At 50.7% G+C, this 22,137-nt stretch overlaps 1 protein-coding gene across 1 annotated transcript; it reads left to right on the top strand.

Moving 5' to 3' along the window:
• Positions 1-892: 892 nt before the first annotated feature.
• LOC102106314 (cystathionine beta-synthase-like) lies at positions 893-20,557 on the top strand. The gene is made up of 16 exons (XM_014255656.2): positions 893-941; positions 1,323-1,497; positions 4,345-4,451; positions 6,317-6,451; positions 7,518-7,597; positions 8,781-8,912; positions 9,843-9,912; positions 11,448-11,539; positions 12,771-12,896; positions 13,852-13,936; positions 15,488-15,593; positions 16,122-16,193; positions 17,359-17,493; positions 18,039-18,147; positions 18,495-18,579; positions 20,425-20,557. Exons 1-16 carry the CDS (start codon positions 893-895, stop codon positions 20,520-20,522), a joined length of 1,656 nt encoding a protein of 551 aa, XP_014111131.2. The 3' UTR covers positions 20,523-20,557.
• Positions 20,558-22,137: the final 1,580 nt, after the last annotated feature.

The raw sequence follows: 22,137 nt of genomic DNA, 5'->3' as shown, positions 1-22,137 counted from the left end.
CAAAAATCATGGTTTTTCTCCATGTGGTTTGTTTCCTTAGCACAGATGAGTGTTGGATGGATTGCAGAGAGGTCACACCAAACCTGCATGTAACCCCTGTTTCTGGTACTGGACAGTAGCAGATGTTGAAAATAAACTTTAAGCCCAGACTCCTCCTTTTGTCTGTATATGCACCACCAATACAGAGAGAACAGCATGGAAAATTGCCTTTCTACAGAGCACTGATGCCATCAGGGCTTGTGTGCTTAAAATCTGCTACTGAACTCAGCCTTTTCAAACTTGTTTAACTATTTTCTCATTCCATTTTTTTATCTGCTCTGCCCCTGTAGTTGTTCCTGATAATTCCATTCTGCCTTATTATTTACTGCTCATTATTTGATGCACCTTCTCCAACTCCCTCAGGATTTACAGCCTGTTCTCAGCAGTAGCCTCTTGTCTCATTTCCAGCCTGATGAACCCTCCTCTCTTTAAGCTGCTTTACTGTGGGAGTTGCTCAGTACCCCTGGGCACCTTTGCTGCCCTTTGCTGTTTCATTTTTGGTTTTTTGTTTTTTTGTTTTTCTGGTTTTTTTCTCAATTTTAATACACTTGGATGCCAGAGGAGAGGTGACCTCTAAGTCTCACCATCACCACAGAAGTATTCTCCAATTATTGCTGGATGGATTTACCTGCAGGTTCTTCACTGCTAGGGTGAAAAAAAAAGCTGTTCTTGACCATATAATTAAATTGGGAGCATAAAACATTCTAGTGGAGGCGATGGTTTTGAGATGGGCAAGAAGATGTACTGGAGAGGATGCCCAGGTGATGTATGGGGTCTAGCACACCACTCCAAAAGTGCAATTTTGTCATGGAATCATGGAACCGTGCAATTGCTCAGGTTGGAAAAGAGTGGTATGATCATCAGGTCCAACCATGAACCCACCACCAACATGTTCCCCACCAGTATGTGTCCTCAAGTGCCGTATCCACACGAGTTTTGAACACTTCCAGGGACAGTGACTATACCACTTCTCTGGGAATTCCATTCAAACACTTGATAACCCTTTCCATGAAATTCCTAATGTTTAATCTCCCCTGGGGAAACTTGAGTCCACTTCCTCTTGTCACACCACTTGCTCCCTGGGAGAAGGGACTGACACTCACCTTGCTACAACATCCCTTCATCTGTTCATCTCCTTCCAACCTCCTTCCATCACTACAACCTCCTATCCACCTAGATCCATGTGGTTGAAATGCCAGCAGGATGCTCCAAGCAGCCTGGCCACCCTGCCTTCACACCCAAATGCCATTTTTTTCCCCCTTCTGCAGCTATTTTTCTCCCAGGTGCCTATGTGGTCTCTATTTCCACCACACAGGAGCTGAGTAAGAAGTGTCCCCTCGTGAATGGCAATGGTGCAGGAATTCAGGACAGCTCATGGACCCTCCCCAACTTGCCCAGTAAATGCACATGGACAGCCACAACGCCTGCCAGCAAGTCTCCACACTCCTGTATTCCCTTGTAAGTAATTCCTCGGTGCTGCTAGTTTCAGGGCGCAGTTCAGCACCTTTTCCTGGAGGTGAAGTACTGTTGTTACACCAGGATACTCATGGCCAGAAGCCAGTTGTTGTGTTAATGATGGTTTATTTTCCAGATGGCAAAACCAGCTTAGTAGCTCCTCTCCAAGAAGGCCTTTTTCACTCCCTTTTATTTTGCAGAAAGATGTGGCTGGCTCGAGTTTCAGCTCTGTGTTTTCCAGAGCATCTGTTTGTTTGGGGCATCTTATTTTAGATGGCTGAGGGACCTTCACAAAAATGGATTACCAAGGCCTGGGCTTTTAGATCAATGCCAAATGGCCACAGTACAGAGAAAAGTGTTCTGAGCTCTTCTTGCCCTCGCAGCAGCAGGTTCCCTCCCCAGGTGACGTGAGGGCCCAGACTAGACTTGACAAGAGGTGCTTTAATGACCCTGCAAACCAGACACAGACAAGCTACTAAAGATAAGGCTGTCCCATAAATGTCAGGGGAACTGCAGGCAAGTCCCTGCAGTGCAGAGATGTAAAACAGGAATCCAGCTGCAGCGAGTGAGGAACTGGAGCCCATGGGAGATGCAGCACTGCTCTGCATGGTCGTGTCTGACCACATGCCAGGTGGAACAAGGCCAGGGCACAGCCACCAGCATGTGGGTAGCCCAGGGCAGCCTCTGGGTCTGGCCCATGAGGGAGGGAGGAGTGGAATGCAGAGCCCTGGAGCTGATCCAGCATGCTGTTCATCCAGGCACTTGCTCAGTGCAACCCCTGCAGCTGGTGCCCGAGGATAGAATCAGCTCTTTTCAGTCAAAATTAATTTTTTCCCCCTCAATTATCATTCTGAGAAGGATAGCATTCTTGGTTTTTAACAATTTAGCATCAGGGTGCAATGGTGGTGCCAGTGGCTGGGCCCATCCCATCCCCAGACAGGAGATGGAGAGACATTTCCCAAACCTGGGCATCAAACAGTGCTCTGGGAATGGAGTCTGGCTGAGGGAGCCCACACAGCACTGCTGGGGCAGGAGCTGAAACATAACCCATGCTGTAGCAGGGGAGAAAATACCCTGGAAAACACCACACCTTTGCAGCAGTGCATGGAGGGAGAAGTGGTTTGGTTTCCCTGCTCTGGGTAAACCACAGATGGCAGTCAATGCAGCAAAAATCTCTGGACTTGCTGAGATTCCCCGGTGAAATCTGATTGAGTTTGGGGGTAGAAGCAGAAGAGGAGATAAGATGTTATTTTAATAATATTTAGGAATATTAAAGATTTTATAAAATTTAAGAATATTAAATATTTAAATTTTTTGAGAGATACAGAGTTCTGATATCCCTTGAGCTGATTCTGACCCACTATAACCTCAGCAAGAATCCTTTGTTTTGCCAGGACTGGTTTTCCCCTGGACATCTTAAGGAGTAGCAAGCCATGACTAAAAGCTGGAATCTTAGGGAAAAACCATCCCTGTCCACTGTGCTGAACTGATATCAGCATCTGCAGGATGCAATCCAGATGTGTAAAGCAGTAGCACAGGTCACTCTCAGGAGAGCCTGGCTCTAGTTAAATGTTATCTGAAGGAGCTGGAGCCTTCTCATGCCATGGCTCAGCCCCACTGAAACCCCTGAGCATTCCAGTGGCTTTTGGAGCAGATGGGCACTGGCTGCAGCAGTGGGGGAAGCTCATTCACTGCGTTACTGCCTCACATTTGCCAGCACTCAACCGAGCCTGTGATGTGTGCAGCACATCCCATCATTTCTGGGCTTGAGAAGCAGAGATCCTCTGGGTAGTAAAGACCTTCACTAAACCCCTGTAGTCCTGAACTGCAGGAAGTGTTTCTATCATGCTTGCAAAACCTGGAGGGAGGGGTTTGAGGACTCTAAGTGAGCCAGCACGTCACTCCAGCACCACACGGGCTTCCTGCCAGCACACAGCCACCTGCCTGGCCTGACAGGGACAGGAGAGCCCCAGTTCAGGGGTCAAAGGATGATAGGAGCTGAGGGCTGTGCAAAGCAGAGCTGAGCAGTGAGGGAACGTGAGTGAGCAGTGTCACCCCACTGGCAAAGAGATGTGCTTGGCTTGTGACCAAGGGCAATAGGATGCGGCCCAAATAAACACAGCCCTCCCCAATCTGCTCCTTCTGTCTGTGAAAAAGCTCCAGGGTGTGAGTTCCCTGGCAAGATGTGTTGGGCAAACAGGTCTTTTTCATCCTGGTTGCAGTTGCTGTGATGTGGTTCTTGGCTTCTGCTGGAGTCTGACAGTGACTGGCAAATCCAGGCAGCTGGATTTCACTGATCACAGAGCTGGGTTTAACTCTTTGCAAAACACCCCCCAGAACCCTCTGTGGCTTCAGCTTCTCTGAGGGCTTGGAGCCATCCTTGCAAGTTTGGGAGTCCTGGCCAGCAACTCTTGGCCCAGAGGCATCTGGAAATGTAGGGAGCAGAGATGGGGCTGGGTAGGATGGGGGAAGAGGAAGAGCCTTGTGCTGTGTCTCCTGGTTTTCTCAACCACTGCATAAAATCCTAAGGCTTGCCAGCATCTTCTCATTCACTCCAGACCTGGCCTAAGGCCTCAGTGTTCTCAGTGTTCTCAGAACAACCCTGAAAATTAGTTAGCTTACTTTTTATGTAAAAGAGCTAATAACTCATGATGGAAAACAGTAACTAACTCCTGGTTAACTAGCTGCTGATGGGGCACACCCATTTTCTCTTGGAGCTGGGGTATCTTTTGGTGGCCTTGGATAAAGTTGGTAAAATCTCACTCACTCAGATTTCCTCTTGGTTTATGGTGCACAACAATAGCTTTGATTTGACTTTTTTTTTTCTTTCTATCCCCTGCATTATTTCAGGACAGAAGAAAAGAAGATCTTGCCCAATATCCTCAAGAAAATTGGCTGCACCCCAATGGTCCGGATTAACAAGATTGGGAAGCCCTATGGGCTCAAGTGTGAACTCTGTGAGTGCCCCCTTCCCACCAGGTTTTTGCATGCCACGAGGTGAGGGTGAGGGGTGGTGCTGGAGGGAGGCTTCAGGAGAGGCTCCTAGAGAGGAAGCACAGATGGGGAGGGACAGATGTGGCTCACGTTGGGCTCTCCTGCTTAATTGGCAGTAATTTCTTGGACCAAACAAGGAGGTTTCAAGCAGCAATGAGCAGGAGGGTAATGGTAGTGAAGCATCTCTCCTCCCAGATAACAGAAGCATAAGCTCAGAGCAGAGCTGGCCTGAATTTGGGGATGGACCTAAGTCCTCTCCCTAAGATGTTAACATAGCACTGTTGCTATCTCCTGTGAGGGTCCCCTACAATCACAAGTATGATAAAATCAGATCTGTGCATGTGGACTTTTCAGTCTCCTTTCCTGCAACTCCTAACCCTAATTGATTTCATCCAAACTGGGCAGAAAAGCAGATTCTCAGGGTCAGAAAGTGCCATGAGTGTCACATGAGCAAGGAGAGGCTTGCTGAGCACTCATCCTCAATGGAATGGCACAGCAGAACCTTGCAGTGCTGTGGGGCAGCTGGGAACCCACAGGGCAGCCAGACCCCACTGAGCACACGAGCACGTGGAGCGAGCTGGGCTTTCCCAGCAGATCCCTTCCCAGGATCTGGGATCTTTGGGACACCAACCCTGCAAACTCCACACCGCACTGCCTCCCAGTGAGAGCTGAGGGGACGGTAGGAGACAGTGGGAGGGAGCTGGTGGAGGTGGGAGGACAGATGTGCAGTGCCCGGTGCACCCCTGCAGCAGCCTGTCCCTTGGAGGATGTCTGGCTGGTGCTTAAGGTGCTGGGAAAGCCGGGCTGATCCCATTTTCTGGGATGGTGTCTCCCTCCCCTGGCACAGGAGGGGAAGGAGAGCAGAACAGGCAGAGCAGCCACATGCTCCCATCTGAGCGAGGTGTCAGCACAGAGCCTCTTCCCCAGCAAACGCAGGAATTCCTGCAGCACAGCTGCCTCAAGACAGGCTACAGCTGGATGGGATTGCCTGGTGTTGCCTTGTGCAGCTGGAGTTGTGGCACTTTGCATTATAAAATGTAACGGTGAGCACAAGATTTCTGTATCCACCCAGGCTGCTCAGGTATTGGGCTGATTTCTCAGCCTCAGGTAGCTGTCCCTGCTAGGATTATGTGAATGGCCCCTGGAAATCCCCATTTCTCCCTGTTGTCTGTAAAACAGAGCTCAGTAGCACCAGTTTAGATGCAGATTTTCATCAAAGCCTTGGTAAGAAGAATCCTGTGGTGTGGAGGCCTCAGTGAGGACTGAGATGTGCCTTGCAGTTTGAATGTGCCTTGGAAGGTTACTTGGTTTGTTGTTAGCTCAGTGAAAAAAAACATAATTTTGTCTGACAGTTGAAAATGTTCTTTCTATTGTTTGGGATTTTTTATGGCACCTCAGGACTACAGATCACCCCTGGAAAAGGGGACCTATTTAGATATCTGCGAAAAACCTCAATGCCTCAGGATAGACAGGGAGACCTTGCTGCTAAACCCTGCCACAAAAGAATCCTCAAGGCACAGTAACAAGGAGTGCTGTGCCAGTGTTGGACTTCCCCCCCTTGCAATGATTATGTCCAGCTGATTTTAAACCCATCCTGGGTTGACCAGGTTGACTTCAAACCCATCCAGGGTGAAGGAAATGTGGGGGGAAAGAAGGATTCTGTGCAGATTATGCCAGTGGATAATCCCAGAAAAGCAGATGGTGGATGCATTCCCCTGAGCAAAGGACAGTCCTGCAGAGGAGGAATAGGTGTCCTAAAACTGCAGTGAGGCCTGGGGGAGCAAGAAGCTGCTGCCTGATGGAGTCTCCCCTTTCTTTCCCTTCCCAGTGGCAAAATGTGAGTACTTCAATGCAGGGGGCAGCGTGAAGGACCGCATCAGCCTCAGGATGGTGGAGGATGCAGAGAGAGCTGGGATTATCAAACCAGGAGACACCCTGATTGAACCCACTTCGGGAAACACAGGTGGGAAGGGCAGGGATGCTCCCTCTGCCTGGGTACTGAGCAGAGTGGAATTCTGAGGAGCAGGATTTGAGGAGCTCTTGCACTTGGAGTTACAAGGTTGGCTCCATCCTCCCCTCAGCTCCCCTCCTGGTGGCCATGGGCTTCCTGGGATGCTGAGGTGCCTCCTTGCTGAAATTCCTGAGGGTCCTGCAAGGGTCCCACACCTGCACAGGTGTGCCTGGAAGGTCTCTTTGTGGCAAGGCAGACAGCAGCAGCAACTTGGGCGGCCCTGTGTGTTTTCAGGCTGGGAAGCTTTTAAATCCTCAGAGGTTCCCAGAGACCATTCCCCTGATGGGTTGGAAGAGAATTCCTATGATTTTTGCCCTTGTTGCTGTCACTTGTCACCCCACCACATTGTGTCAGCCCAGCCACCCCCAGACGTGGAGCCAAGGGGATCTGTGCTCCCCCAGCAGTGTCCCACATGGATCACGCTGGTTCCCTGCCTGCCTGGGGCAGCTGGAATGGCACCAGGCTCCCTGCAGCCCCTGGCAGGGACATGCTGCTCCTTCCTGTTGCCTCACCTTCCTGCTCTAGCTGGGAGCAGCTGGCTCCATCCATCACCCTGGTGAAACTGGAGCAGAGGTGCCCTTTGCCTGTCGGCCACGGGGTGACGTGCAGTGTCCTCTGTGCCTGTCCCCTCACTACTGACAGTGCTTGAGGGGGAGGGGAAGGCACTCCTGAAGCAAAATCACCTCTCTCCTGTGTTTCCAAAACCACGGGAAGATGCCTGAGCCTCGGAGAGGGGAGAAAAGCTCTCCCCAGCCCTGCCATTCTCTCAGTGCCACGCTGGTAGACCCCTGGGAGCAGGAGTGATGCTGCAGCTCCACTTGCCTGTCAGCACATCCTCCAACACTCCCTGGTGCTCCCAGCACATCCCAGGAGGCTCGTGGAGGATGTCCTCACCTGTGGTTTGTCAGTGCCCATTTCATGGTTCCGTTCAGGAGACAGGAATGTAGGAAGTGGCGCACGTTGGTCGCTCTTGCCAAATGCTGTTGTCAACCAATTCCCTTTGCTCCCCCCCACGCAGGAATTGGGCTGGCACTGGTGGCTGCATTGAAGGGTTACCGCTGCATCATCGTCTTGCCAGAGAAAATGAGTGTGGAGAAGGTCAGAGCTCTGTATGGTTTTACCCCACAGCCAGGGAACATCTCCTTCCTCTCTCTCTCTGCCTCTCCCTTCCTGGAGCCCTCTCCTTCAAAGGCCAACGAGCCTTGCACACCCACTGCCACAGCTGCTATTCACAAAGTTGCCTCTTGAGGGAAAAAAAGCAGCCTGTGACAGCCTGGTGGCTGTGGGTTTTCAGAAGTGCAGCTGGGTGGTGGGATAGCCAAACACAGTGTGTTGCTGCAGAGGATCTGCTGCAGGTGAAAGCACAGCAGGAGAGGAAGGCAGGCGCCAGGGCTATCCTGCCAGTCCTGCTCACTTACCCTCTGACATCTGACGGGTCACTTGGCCTCAGTGGTGTTTATGGTTTTCTTTAACCTGGAGACACTTAGAGCTGCCTGAGCTGCTTTCTCCAGGTGGTGTCTCAAGTCAGCTTGCATGAGAGCTGATGATCAGGTGAACACACTGTCCTGGAGATGACAGAAATCCCTCAGTCGTGGGCCAAGAGCCTCACAGACAGCTCAGCTGAACTCATGCCACTGAAGCCAGACCTGGACCCTGACCTGGCTCAGGAATGAGCCCTTCTCCAAAGTGTCACCCTCATTTCAACCTAAATCTCACTTAAGCTCAGTCTGTATCAGATGCCACCTCCAGCTGCCATGGGCTTCATCTCCAGGGGTCCCAACACTCCCCCTCTCCCACTGACAGCCACGTCTCTCAGAGGAGACATCCTAGGGCTGATTTGCTTCTTAACCATTCTTTGGTGAGAGAAGAGAAGGGACCTTGGGCAAAACCGGCTTTCTGATCTTCCTTTTGCATGCTGGGGCTCCAGCCCCAGCACACAGGAGACACTGTTCCGTGTCCAGCTCCCTCTGCCCTTTTCCCCAGGCACCATGGAGCAGCACACTGTCACCTCCCTCCACCCTGTCCCCAGCCTGCCCTCCAAGTAGGACAGGGCAAGAGGCCAGGCTTGAATCCATTTGCCAGCTTCAGGCAGGAGGCCCTGGGGTGCTAGGAGCATGTCAGAGATAGCACAGTCCAGAATTGGACATTGTATCTCCAAATGATAAATGTCTCCCACATGCAAAGCTGCTCTGGCATCTGGCACTGCCCTGAGCCCACAGCTTCGGGTTACCCTCCCTGTGTGGGATTAGCTGTGTTGCATCTCCTCTTTTCCCTCCCAAAGGTCGATATTCTGAAGGCACTGGGTGCTGAAATCGTGAGGACCCCGTGCACCCGCTTTGATGCCCCCGAGTCCAACATCCGAGTTGCCTGGAAGCTGAAAAGTGAAATCCCAAACTCTCACATCCTGGATCAGGTAAAGGCCATCCCTCCACTGACACTCTTTCCCAAGAGAGTTTATAAGGTGTTCTCCAAGTGTGCCTTGTTTGGGGGCTTCATTCAAACTGGCACCAGAGGCAGATTTTGTCAGTGTTTTATGGCATTTGAAACTTAATTGCTCCTCTGCAAAGTAGAGGGGGACAGAAACAAAATAAGGGACACTTCCAAACCTGTGACAATTCTGCTAAAGCCCGGGTGTGGGCAAGGCTGGGTTTTCTTGCACAATTCAGACTCCTCAAATTGCTTCAGGTTTAACTTTGACCTGAATAAAACCCACTTTTTAAGCCTAGCTAGCAGCCTCTGTTCTGCCTCAAAAAAAAAAACTCATTCTGTAAAGGGCAAACCCTGGTGATTCATGCCAGAGGCTCCTGCAGTGCTGGGTCTTGGACAGGAGGGCACTTGGTCTGACCCCTGAGTAAGGAGCCCCTGGAGTGCAGGAAAGTCAGACTCCTTCCTTCTAAGAAAAAAGAGGCTCAGAGACTGAATGAGCTTTTCAGGAGCAGCCTGGTCCATGGGTGTGAATGTGGGGGTGCACAGACACCACTGCTGCAAAACCCCTCTGTGCATGAGAGCTGATGATCAAGACAGCCTCTCCAGCCCACAGTTCCCAACCTCTGAACCATCCCCACACCTAATGGGCACCAAGTGCTGGAGAGTGAGTGTTTGTGGACACATTTAACCTTCCAGTGTGGAAAAAACCCCAAGTGGGCTTGGAAATCTGTCCCAAAGGGATAAACAGGAGGAATACCTGTGACCTGCTCTGGTGGGGTGGCAGTTTCCCCCTTGGCAGGGAGAGGAGGGGGCAGCTGCACGCTTTGGGTACAGCTGTGTCAGGAGCTGTTGCTGGTTTGGTGTTTGACCTGCTCTTCACACGGTAACTGCTGCTGTTCTCTGTTGGAATAAACAGTACCGAAATCCGAGCAACCCCCTGGCTCATTACGACACCACGGCCGAGGAGATCCTGGAGCAGTGTGAAGGTCTGTGCTGTTGCCTCTACGTGCAGAGGGCTGTAACCCTCTCTGAGAGGTTTAATTTACATCATTTATTGACCTGCATGTCTAGAAACAGCTCAAAGGGCCTCTGTAGGGGCAGGCAGTATTATCTTAATAACACTGACACGCGGGGTGTAGCAACCTCTCCTAATCCACTCCAGATACACCTCAGCCTGCAGGGCTTCCCGGCTGTCCCCTCCCATTGCAAAAACCTGGGGGAGGAGACCAGAGGCTTAAGAAATTCAGGCTGTACCTAAAGAAGAGGGAACATGTCTCTTGGTGGCCACAGCACCTCTGTGACCTGCCAGCTGGGCACACAAGATGTCCCACGTGGCCTTGCAGGGGAATATAAATCCACCAGGGCATGGCAGGCTGCATCTGATCCAGCACACTCCTTTGCAAATCAAAACAGACTGAAACCTCACAAACTAGTGACGTGGGAAGTGAGGGCTGGGGGATGATAAAGGGCTGTCCCAGTCCATGTGTGTGCAGATAGAAGTGAAGTTTATTGCCGGTTCTGGGAGCCCTGTAAAACGTGAATAGGACAGGAGGATTTTAACTGGAGAGCTGTTATCACAGCAGTAAAGCAGTCAGGTATAAACAGGAACAAGAGTCCCAGCTTTCCCTCCACCACAGTGGTAGCATTTGCTCCAGCTGGCTGCCAGCCGTGGATTGAAGCTCCCCCTTTCCCAATGCAGCAGCAGCAGCGTCAGGTTTTGAAGGCCAGACTCCAATTCTGCTCCTACCAGTCCTAAAACTGTATAATTGCAGTGATGCCAGTGGGGCTGCATCTGACAGAGGCAGGTGCCGGGGCAGAGCTCAGCCCTCCCTCCATTGTGGATGCCAACACAGGCTGAAAAGTTGTGCCTGTTAATGATACTCACATGTGTGATTTGCTTTGATATGCTGTGGTTTGAAAGGGATGGATGTGCTGAGATATTCCTTCCCCCTAAAGCCACAGAATCACAGAATATCCTGAGCTGGAGAGGACCTACAATGATCATCAAAGTCCAACTTCTGGTCTTCCACAGGACACCTAAAAAGTCACACCTTGTGTGTGAGGGTGTTGTCCAAACTCTATCACTCTCTACAACTCCCTGAAAGGTGGCTGTAGTCAGGTGGGGGGTGGTCTCTTTCTCCAAGCAATCACTGACAGGATGAGAGGACACAGCCTTAAGCTGCACAAAGGGAAATATAGGTTGGATATTAGGAAAAAGGTTTTACAGAAAGGGTGATAAATATTAGAATGGTTTTCCCAGGGAGGTGGTGGAGTCACCATCCCTAGATGTGTTTAAATAAAGACTGGATGTGGCACTGGGTGCCATGGTCCAGTTGTGGTGTTAGGGCTGGGTTGGACTCGATGATCTTGAAGGTCTCTTCCAACCTGGTGATTCTGTGATTCCTCACATGGGGTTCTGGTGGACACAGGCTCTGCATCTGCACAGGTGTCTGAATAAAGGGGAGATGGTGCTGGGGGCTGTGCTGAGTCCTTGCAAGCCTCTCTCCCCCCTGATCTGCAGGCAAGGTCCATATGGTGGTGATTGGGTCTGGCACAGGAGGCACCATCACTGGTGTGGCCAGGAAGCTGAAGGAGAAGTGCCCAGAGTGCAAGGTAAGGCAGGACTGCCAGGAATCACAGCATGGTTTGGGTTGGAAGGGACATTGAGGGTCACCCTGTTCCACCCTGCCATTGGCAGGGACACCTTCCACCAGACCAGGCTGCTCAGAGCTGGCCTTGAACAATTCCAGGGACGGGGCACCCACAACTTCTCCGGGCAACCTGTGCCAGGGCCTCACCACCCTTACAATAAGGAATTTTTTCCTAATATCCAGTGTAAATCTACCCTCCTCCAGCTCAAAGCCATTCCCCCTTGTCCTGTCACTGCATGTCATTTCCTGCCTAACCCCAAGGCTCACCTGAGGGAGTTGCTGTCTGCACCCATTTGTTTGTTCACAGCAATCGTGGCTTTTGTTAGAAGCAATTGGATGATGTTTAGGTTGATCTAGACCCATCCAAGTGCCTTAAGAGATCAAAGTTTCAACAGCCCCACTAAAATCTCCCCCTGCCTGGTGCCTTGTCCTGTGCAGGATGCTCTGGGGGGCACAGACTGCAAATGCTTCTCCTCTGCCACTGCAAAACGCTCTGTGCTTTAGGGTTAACATCTGTCACAATGCTCATCCTGCAGAGCTCGTGCTTTGAGGCAGACTGGAGGCGTGACAGTCACTGCCTCTCTGGTCTGGCCAGTTGTGAGTGATCCCTGATCCACCAGGGAGGTGTGGACCCACCACTGGAGCACTGGCACGTGAGGTCACCTCCCTGGCAGTGGGCAGCTGCATGTGGAGCAGTGTCACCATCCCTTCTCAAGCTGCGTGCTGAGGGAGGCACCTGAGCCCAGACACCAAACTGTAAATAACCAGGGAGGTGTCACCATCAGCCAGCACAACTAGATCCAGAAAGGATGTCTGTATCCACATGTTGGAGCTCACTGGCTGGCTTCACCTAGAATAGATTAAGGAGCTCTGGCACTGTCCTAAGGGTTGGGCTTTGGAAGTGGCAGGCTCTGCCAAAGGGGTGACGACAAACACCTTGAGAGTGATAACATTTTAAGCCACCAGTCACTTCTGCAACAGCTGAAGCCACCTAGGATCTATTTTAAAAGACAGTGAAAAACAGCACCCTTTTATCCTGGAAGCTCTCCATGCTGCCAGTGATTAGGAATATTAATGAGTATCACGGGAAGGAAACATTGCTGATAAGGGTGAGGGTAACTTTTCCTTTGGGTTTTGTATTTGGCTGTTTCTGAATTCCCACTTTGGCTTGACAAAATGTCTTTCCCTCAAAGATCATTGGCGTGGACCCCGACGGCTCCATTGTTGCTCTGCCCAGTGAGATGAACAGGACCAACACCACAACCATTGAGGTGGAGGGCATTGGGCACGACTTCATCCCCACTGTCCTGGACAGATCAGTGAGTAACCCTGGGAAGAGGGGCCTCTGCCTGATCTCTGCCTTTGCATCCAGCCTGCTCCCCAGGCCAGAGGTGTGGTGGCCCTGACATATCTTCCTAGTGCAGAACTGTTGTGGGGTATTGGGACACCCAATTACTTTCTGAGTAACTCTGATTATAACTGACCCACAAGGAGAAGGCAAATAGAGTGAAAAACAGGCATATAACACAGTGTGAGTCTCCTCTGCTCAGCCTCACCATTGTTCAGTGTGTCCTTTCCACTGTGAACACACAGAGGTCTGGGCTGAGGCTGCTCCTCATCATGCTGCTGTTTCCTGAGCCTTCTCTGCCTCAGGCACCCCACACAGAGAGCAGAAATCCTGCACTATGCACAGGCTGGATGACAAGATCCAAGCCCTGTAAGACAGCAGACCATGAACCTTGTAGCTCTTCTTGTCACGTTCCCTCTCAGTCTATAAGCTGCCACAGAGCTTTAAATCCCTAACACAGGCTGCCTGTGTTCCCCATGCCTCATTCTAGAAAGGTCCCTCACAGCCTTAGACCCCAGATTCCTTCTGCTTCCAGGTGTTGACTACATCCCTGCTGTCAGCACATGGCTGTAGAGCTGTCACCTTAATACAGACTGATCATTGTAGCTGGATCTCATTCTGGCAAAATCTCCACAATTAATGTACTCTGGCCTGGGACATCATAAATACTCTTCCACATCCTAACTCTGGACCTGTCAGGCATTCCTAACTCTCCAAGAAAACGGTGCTGGATGGAAAGGTGTGGGTGTCTGCAAGCAAGAACCCACCCTCCAGACCATGGGTGTTCTGACAAATGCTTTCAACAAGTGTGGAGGGCAGCTCAGGGCTGCCAGATATTGTGGGCATCAGCACCATGGTGTGCTTCAGAGGGTCAGGGCAGCCTGAAATGACATTGCCAAGACTCATCCTCCTTGCTTTCCTTCCAGGTGGTCGATCAGTGGTACAAATGCAACGACAGAGACTCATTCCTCATGTCCCGCAGGCTGATCAGAGAGGAGGGGTTATTGTGTGGTAAGCAGAATGCAGCCACAACAGTTTTGTTCTCTTAACAAACCTTCTGAACCTCATCCTTTTGGGACCAAAACGCTCCAGGGTGAGTGCTCTCTGCATTTAGTGTCTGCTGGGTCAGCAGGGCTGAAAGGCTGAGCCTGGGGCTGTGCAGAGGTCACTGCAGACTCCAGAGGTGTGTCCCTCAGTCTGCTCTGGGGTCTGACTCATGGGCCACAGTAATTATAGAAGCAATAATTCTCTCCTTACTGGAGCACTTTTGCAGTGGAACTGGATCTTCAGGCAGTGTAGAGTTACACAGGCTGAAGGGAGGATTAGTGGGGCTCAGGGCAGGACAGGTGGGCTCTGCCAACAGCTCTGTGAGGCCGTGCTTGGTGTCACTGCCACGCCAGAGGTGCCAGGTTTGGACCAGGAAGGTTTGAAAGTAAAGAAAGTGTGAGATGTTCTTACTGAGTATTTCTCCCTGTGCCAACAAGCTGTAAGTGATCCCACTGGCTTCCCAAAATGAACAGGTGCCCTCAGACAGACCCTGTCTGTACCCTAAGAGCCTCCACAGAGCATCAGTGTTGTTTTCAGCCTTCCCTGACACCCAGCAAACAGACACAGGTTTGCATCCAGGACCAGACACTACGTAGGCTTGTAGTTACAGCTGATAAAAGCCCTGAGCACTCATATCCAAGGAGTTTTGGAAAAGATCAGGCTATATATATGTAATGAAACACTTAAATGTTGATTTAACCTAGCAGGCACAGAGTCACTGTGTTTCAACAGAAACCACTTGTTTGAACTCAACCATAATTTGTGAACAGCTTCATGTTCCCTGAACTGCATTTTTCAGGGCCGTTCCTAGTTTGTTTGAAAAATGTGACCCAGGGATAATTAACCTGCTGTAAAATACGTGCTGCCTTGAATGCAAGTGTGTAATTGGCACACAGATAGTGGAATGTGTTTGACTTCCAGCACTCAGACTGGTGGTGGAAGAATTGCCTCTGTAAAGCAGGGACCTGCTTTCCCTACGTGCAGCAAACCACATGCGTGCACACAGACACGGGGAGCGTTCAAGTCTGCCCATCACGTTGGCCTGGTATTCCAAGCATGAATGTAATGTTTATGTTTTTTTCAGTCTTTACAGTGCATTTAAAACCAGTCTTTGGCTGCCAAGTGTGTCAGCCAGAAGCTCTAGAAATGGCATGGTCTTCTGCTCATGCAAAGGGAGGGTGTGGTGTGGGCAGCGTGTTGTGAATGTCCCTGCATGGGACCTTTCAGCCTTTGGTCTGCCCACAAGAAGTGGTTTATGGAGTTCATGAGGTGACTTACGCTGCCTCAAAAGCCCAGGAGCCACCATATGAACACGTCCCATCAGTCCCTACCTCTACCTGGCCCTAAAGCCTACAAGGCTTTGGGATAGATTGTCCTCCCATCCCAGCATCCCAAACCCATGAGGTGCCACCTCTGCACCTCAGCTGGGGCAGCCTGTGCTCCCCACACCAGGACAGTGGCCCTGCATCCCGGGCTGCCCTGACACCTGTGTCCCTCTCCTTGGTGCCCATGCAGGTGGCAGCTCGGGCAGTGCCATGTCCGTGGCTGTGAGAGCTGCCAAGGAGCTGAAGGAGGGTCAGCGCTGCGTTGTCATCCTGCCCGACTCCATCCGGAACTACATGTGAGTGTCCCGCTCCCTCCCCTGCTTTCCAGCATCAGTGGGGGAGCTCCCATGGCCTTCTGTGGCAGGAGCTGAACCCAGGAGCTTGGGGTTCTGGAGAACCACCCCAATAAATCTGCTAGCAAGGCTATCACGGAGTGAGCCCAGAGCTGGGAGTCTCCCTCGGGCAGATCACAGGAAAAAAAGCAAAATAAACAACAGGGAGAAAGAGCACACCACTGTGGCAATCACCAGGGGATTGGGGCACTTGGGGTTTATTTCCTCTCATCCCTGACTTACTGCACAGAGCAGGACTCAGCCAAGCTACGCTTTCTGAGCGTGCATGCCTAAAGTTAGGAAGGCAAATAGCTGGCGTGCTTCAAAGAGTTACTGAGCACCCAATGCTCCTGTTGACCTTAAAAGGGGCTGAGAGCAGCCAGCTGCAAAAATCATGAGAGCCCCAGGGGCAGTGCTGTGGTCTGGTGCATGAAACAAAGCACGACTTCTTCTGGAAGCCTCACAGACTCGCTCTTTGTTGGTAATTTCTAGGTCCAAATTTGTGAATGATAAGTGGATGATAAGTAATGGGTTCCTAAATGACGTCCAGGAGCACAAGCCTTGGTAAGAGAACTTCTGCTGGGATAAACTGTGCTAAGGGAATCAGCTTTCTGAGTCTGGAAATCATTATCTTCAAAGGGAAATGTTCCCTTTTAGTGTTTAGAAAAAACACTAAAGTACAGAACCCTCTGGGGATACTGTAATGTCAGCTCCTCTTTTGGGTGGTTATATCTCAGCTTTCCAATCAAATTCTATAAAGGAGCCATTTCTGTCCCAAAGTAGCTGATCCACTCCCATGTGGCAGCCCAGGCCACCTAAATCCTCTGAAAAGCTCTCTCTACTCCACATCTGATGTCAAAGGACCATCAGACTGCTGGGGAGGGTGGGTCCCTGTTGTAGCAAGCCCCTTTCAAACAGCTCTGCAGCTCATTTCAGGCAGGGGACAGGAAATTTTCGCCTTCCAGAGCTGCTGGCCAGAAATGATGGCCATTTCTGCTGTCCCTTGGACACCATGGGGCAAGAGTCCCCTCAAGGCAGGGAGTCAGAGGCAAACTGCTGATGTGTGGCTGGGCAAATGCCAGTTGTTTAGAAAAGCTCTTGGTCCCACCCTAAGGACAGCAGGTATTACTGGTGTCACCTTCCCCTTTACCAAAAGTTACTGTAAAATATTCCCTGAAAACTTAATATATTTCCAGGCCTCTTGTGTCTGGTTAGAGCTGCTTTTGGCCCTTCCAGGCTCCAGCATTGCCCTGCCCTTTCTGCAAGGACTCAGGGCTGAGAAGTTTGGGAGCTGCTTGTGTTCCCCCACAAACAAGCTCAGCTTGTCCCTCATAAGTCACACGAGCATCTCTGCCAGGCTCTCTCCTGCAGGAGCTGCAAATGCTGCCTTGTGAGGACCAAGGATACTGAACAAAGGAGTAAAACTGGTAGGTCACCCATTTATGAGCTTGAAGTGAAGCCCTCAATAGCTTCCTTGGATTCAGGACAGCTCAGCACCTTGCCAGCTGCTGGTGTCATCCCTGCCTCTGGAGCTGCATGAACACGGGGCATAGGGAAAGCTTGGCTTCAACAAGATCTGGCCGTGGTGGCATTTCTGCTTTGGGTGTAGGAGTGGGGCTGGCTTTTCAGGCAGACAGACTATCCCTCATCTCCTCTGGCCTTGTCCCCCTGCTGAAGGCCACAGCTGTGCAGCAGTCACAGCTCAGCACTGCCATTTGTCTTTCAACAGGTGGTGGAACATCAAGGTGCAGAAACTGAACCTCTCGGCCCCTCTCATTCTCCTCCCAGAAGTCAGCTGTCAAAAGGCAATTGAGATTCTCCAGGAGAAGGGATATGACCAAGCTCCTGTTGTTGCTGAGTCAGGGTAACTATTTCTGCTCACTACAGAGATGGGCATTCATACAGAAAAATCAGTCATGATGAAGTTAAAGTCCCATTTATTCATCCAGCATTGAGGCTCTTGTGTTGGACTCTGATACATAATTTTAAAAAGATCATCTGCCTCCTTGTGAAAATTCATCAATAAAACTCCTGTAAAAGATCCAGTCAAAGCCCAGTCCAGTGCCCACTAGACTCGGAAGACACTGGATCAGTGCACAGGCAAGGGGAACCCAGGGGAGTGAGAGCTGGGGGAAACCACACAAATAAGCAGCTGGAGAGCCCACGGGTTTTCCTTCTCCCAGCTGCTAAGTCCTGGGCTGCAATAGCAGATTTTAACTACTGTAAAACCAACAGCTTGGTGAGGACAAAGGCTTCCTTGTTCTGCTCAAGTGAGGAGAAACCTGCTGCCTCCCACTGACTGCAGCAACAATTCAGTCACTGACTTCAACCTGAGCAGTTCAGCCCCTATGTTAGATGCATGTTCTACCTCAGCTCTGACCACCTGGAAAACTCCCTGTTCCCTTACAGGCTTATTTTGGGAATGGTGACCCTCAGCAACACCCTCAGCTCCGTGCTGGCTGGAAACGCAGAGTTCTCAGACCCTGTCACCAAGGTCACCTACGACCAGTTCTCCAAGGTACCACTGAGGCTGGGCTGGTGTCAGCCTCTGTCTGGGGACAGGGAGAGAGGGAGAGGTGCACCACCACCACCCTGGGGTGTGAGAGGAGCTGGGAGAAGAGGTCGGTGAGAAGGCAGAGATGTGAAGGCAGAGAGGAGTGGGGAGGGCAGTGGTGATATCTTGGAGATGAGAGTAAGAACAAGCACCTGTAAAAACTCTGCTGACCCAGCAGGGTTCAGATATGGGAGCTTTTCACAGCAGGAGCCAAGCACTGACAGGGGATTTCATCCAGCACCCTCCAAAATCAGAGCTCAGCCATTGTCAGGTGAAGTAAAATGTCAAATGTTACATTTTGTCCCGTTTAGATCGGCCTGGAGGACAGCCTGGGGAAGCTTTCCTGCATCCTGGAGAACGACCACTTTGCAATCGTTGTACTCGAGCAGATACAGTGTAGGTATCTGCAGAAACTCTCCAGGGGCTTGGCACAAGTGTTTGGGAGGGGAAAGGGAAATTCTCTAAGCAGCTTGTGGCAGGTGTCAGTGCAGCTGCTGCACATGTGCAGCCCCTGAGCCTCTGCACGAGGGGTTTCTGCTCTGCAAAGCCCTGGAACTGCCCACTCTTCACCTGTGTCTCTTCCTGACACCACAGAGATGAGGGGAGAGGGGCAAAGCAAGCAAGGGGGACACTAGGGATCTCTGTTGTAGACTTCTGTAGCCCAGGGGCAAGGTCAGGAGCATTTGGCCACATTAGGTAAAGCCTGGGTGGAATTCAGACATCTAAGTTGAGAAAGCTGAGAAAAACTGGGTTGGGCCATGAGCAAGCCCCATGGCACGAGTCATCAGGACACTGATGTGTGGCCTGGGGCAGCTGTGTGTCTCTTACCTGGACCATGGCTGGGAGTAGGGATGCTGTGCCAGTCTGGGAGAACCATTAAAGCAGGTTTGGTTTGTTCTCAATCCACTGCACAGCCACCTTCCCCCTGGTGCAGCAAACCAAACCAGCAGAGTCGCCTGCAGCAGCAGCAGCACAGCAGCATCAGGATTGCTGACACATCAGGGGCAGCAGGGATCACCCCAGTGCCTCCTCTGACCCAAAAAAACTGTGGTGGCAGGTGCTGCTCAGCACATCTGACCTCACACACCTTTCTGGTACAGTCACACCAAAAGACTACTTCTGGGACTACAGATTTGACCTTGGCTGGGAAAAGTGAGCAACACAAAAAAGCAGTCAGAAGAGTTTAGGTCTTGTGAATTAGAGCTGAGGGGTGTAATTATGCTGATTTAATGGGATTTTACACACTGAATGTGCAGAACATCCCTTGGGTGAGCAGTGGGTGACACTGCCAGCACAGGGCTGCCTGCTCCACTCAGGGCCTCCAGAACCCACCATGCCCAAACATCCCAAACCTTCCATCTCCAGGCCCTGCTTCCCCTGAGCCCACCAGCTCTGAAGCTTGCAACTCCATCCATGTTCCTACAACAGGTTGCAGACAAAAATCTGTCACTCAAAACTGCCTTTGATGCACATTTCCAATTCAATCACCAAAATTAATGCCAGGCAGAATTGCCTTTCTCAGCTATGTTTTCTTAAAATAAGGATTATCTCTTTTGTAACACGTTTTGATATAAATTAAATGGCATCAGCAAATTAAATGGCACCTAACAAAAAATATCAGCCAGCTGTCTGCAGCACCTCTTGCTCTGATTTTCAAACAACACCCACTTGCTTTTCCAGAGCTGCTGTTTTAATGCTGTCTCAGTTACCCCCTTATTTATTACTTTCTTCCCACACCTTTGGAGCTTGGATTTTATCTTGTGTTTGTACCCTGGTGGCTAATTTTATTTTTTATTTAAGAAAACATTTATCAGACAGTTAAAACAATTATTGAAGTGCTGTTTCATTAATGTGGTGTAGGATGTTATGAGAACAGAGTAGAAAAGTGCTTGACTGCTGCTTTCAGAGAGTCTCATTACTTTGCTCTGAAAAGTTTTGTGATGATAGGAGCAGGACTGGAACAGAATTTGGCTAAAAACCACTGGGAAATTAAGTTTCCTGCTTTGGCAAAGGTGTGTTATTTGCAGCAAAAGCCTCTCTGGTGTGATCCCAGTAACCTGACTGAGGCTCCATCAGTCATTTCTGTGGAGGTAGAACTCAGACAGGTGCTGCCCCTGTTAAGGGTTTCTTTTAATAAATGAACAGCAGCCTCTGCACAGCTGGAAGGTGGTGAGGGGGCTGGTGGTGGTGGTGGTTTATTTTATTTTTTTGCCACTAAGCTGGAACTTTCTGTGCTCCCAGTCAGTGGAAACGGCAGCTCCTTCATGAAGCAGATGGTGTTAGGCGTGGTCACAGCCATGGACCTCCTCACCTTTGTCAACAGGAACGACAAGAAGTAGCAGAGCAGCTCGGCTGGCCCCACTCCTCCAGCAGGTCCAGGTGTGCCCCCGAGCCCAAACCACCTGGTCAAGGGAGCCTCTGGCTCAATCCAGCCAATAGTTTCTCAAAATGCCTAGGTGAAAATTGTAATGTATTGTATTTGTCTGCCAAATGCCAGCCACGGTATCACTAAAGAGGAGATAACTAAAGAAACTGTGTTTAATAGCCATGTGTGGTCACATGGAGCTTCCTGGGGCTGGGCAGGGAATGTGGGAAGGTGAGGATGGGAAGGGGATGGTTGCACCTGCCCAGATTTTAGCAGGAGGAGGTTTGGTGTGTTTGCCAGCTGCATGTACCTGCACACTGCCCGTGTTGCAGCTGCTGGGAGCTTTCCTGACCCCATTTCAGCCACAGGAACAGCAGGGCTGGGGGCAGGTCACATCACTGCTGCAGCCTCCTGCCCCTCTCTGCCCAGCCAGGCAGGGCTGCAGGCACCCCCAGGAGCCATTCCTCCTCATCCCTGGCTGTGTTTGGTTCCAAGAAGGCAGCAGGAGAGGTGTGACAAGGAGGGAGGAATGGGTGGGACATAGAGCCCCAGAATGTGAAAGGTGTCAGCAGGGAGGGTGGGAAGGAAAAGCTGAGGGCTGAGATGAGCAGAGGGGATGAGGTGCTGGTGGTGAATGGTCACCTGGAATTTGGAAAGCACCTTTCTCACCTCTGGGGGAGTTGGTGGCACTGGGTGCCCCATGCATGGTCCCACGTGAGGGGACAGTGAAGTGAACCCAAACAAGAAGCAAAGACTCATTCATGGAACAGGAACTGGGAGAGGGGCTATGGCTTCATCCCTGAATATGCATCCTGAGAGCTTATCAAGGGGTGCAGGGGGAGGCAAGGCTTGGTCCTCATTTTGCTGTCAGACCATTGTGTTCCAGGAACTGATAATGAAGGTCAGAAGAGTCATTTGCCATGGCTACCAAAAACATAAATGAAAGCAAATGTCAAAAGTGGGCTGTGGGACCAAACTGAAGTGCCATTGAAACCCAGCTTGGGGGAGTTGCTCTCAAAAGACCCAGGGAAGTTAACAATCTTTCTATAAGTTTCAGGAGCTGCTCCAAGATGGCAACAACCAATTTCAATTTCAGCTTGCTGCTAAGTGGCTACTCCATATTCCCAATCTAATCTAGTTTGTACAAGACTTTTATTAAATTATAGAATGCTGAAGTATTTACATTTAGGAAAAGTGTCTCTACTGTCTGTTGTTTCCTGAGTGACAAGAGCTATTATCAGATTTTCTGAGAGTTTTTGCTTAAGCAATAACCATATTTGTTCAGAAAAACAATAAGTGATTAGATCAGCCCTCATCGTATCCTATTTGTTTTAGCAATTCTGTTGCAAAGTGAGACATGTTTGTCCATGCATGTATTCCAAACTCACATGAGTAAGTCTGAAAGCGCCCCACAACTCCATGAAGCCCAGAACTGAGTCTGGACCAGGCTGGCTGTTACGGATTAACCCAAAGCCCAGTGCTTCCAGCAGCAGCAGGAGGGCTGCAGGGCAGTGGCTGTCAGCTGCAGACAGACTCCAGGACAGGCAGATGCTCTCCAGCAGAGGTGAAGTAACCACTGAGTATTAACC

Source organism: Pseudopodoces humilis, chromosome 2 (assembly GCF_049639895.1).
Source record: "Pseudopodoces humilis isolate 2021_Gansu_Grassland_sample_001 chromosome 2, ASM4963989v1, whole genome shotgun sequence".
NCBI classification, from domain to species: Eukaryota; Metazoa; Chordata; class Aves; order Passeriformes; family Paridae; genus Pseudopodoces; species Pseudopodoces humilis.
This window is presented reverse-complemented; position numbering and strand designations above follow the sequence as displayed.

Excerpts from the sequence above, each read along its gene's own strand:
- LOC102106314 (XM_014255656.2), top strand. The coding sequence starts at position 893 with ATGATCATCAGGTCCAACCATGAACCCACCACCAACATGTTCCCCACC. Across the intron at positions 1,498-4,344 it reads CCACACTCCTGTATTCCCTT|GACAGAAGAAAAGAAGATCT; the intron begins GTAAGTAATTCC and ends GCATTATTTCAG. Across the intron at positions 12,897-13,851 it reads CCACTGTCCTGGACAGATCA|GTGGTCGATCAGTGGTACAA; the intron begins GTGAGTAACCCT and ends CTTTCCTTCCAG.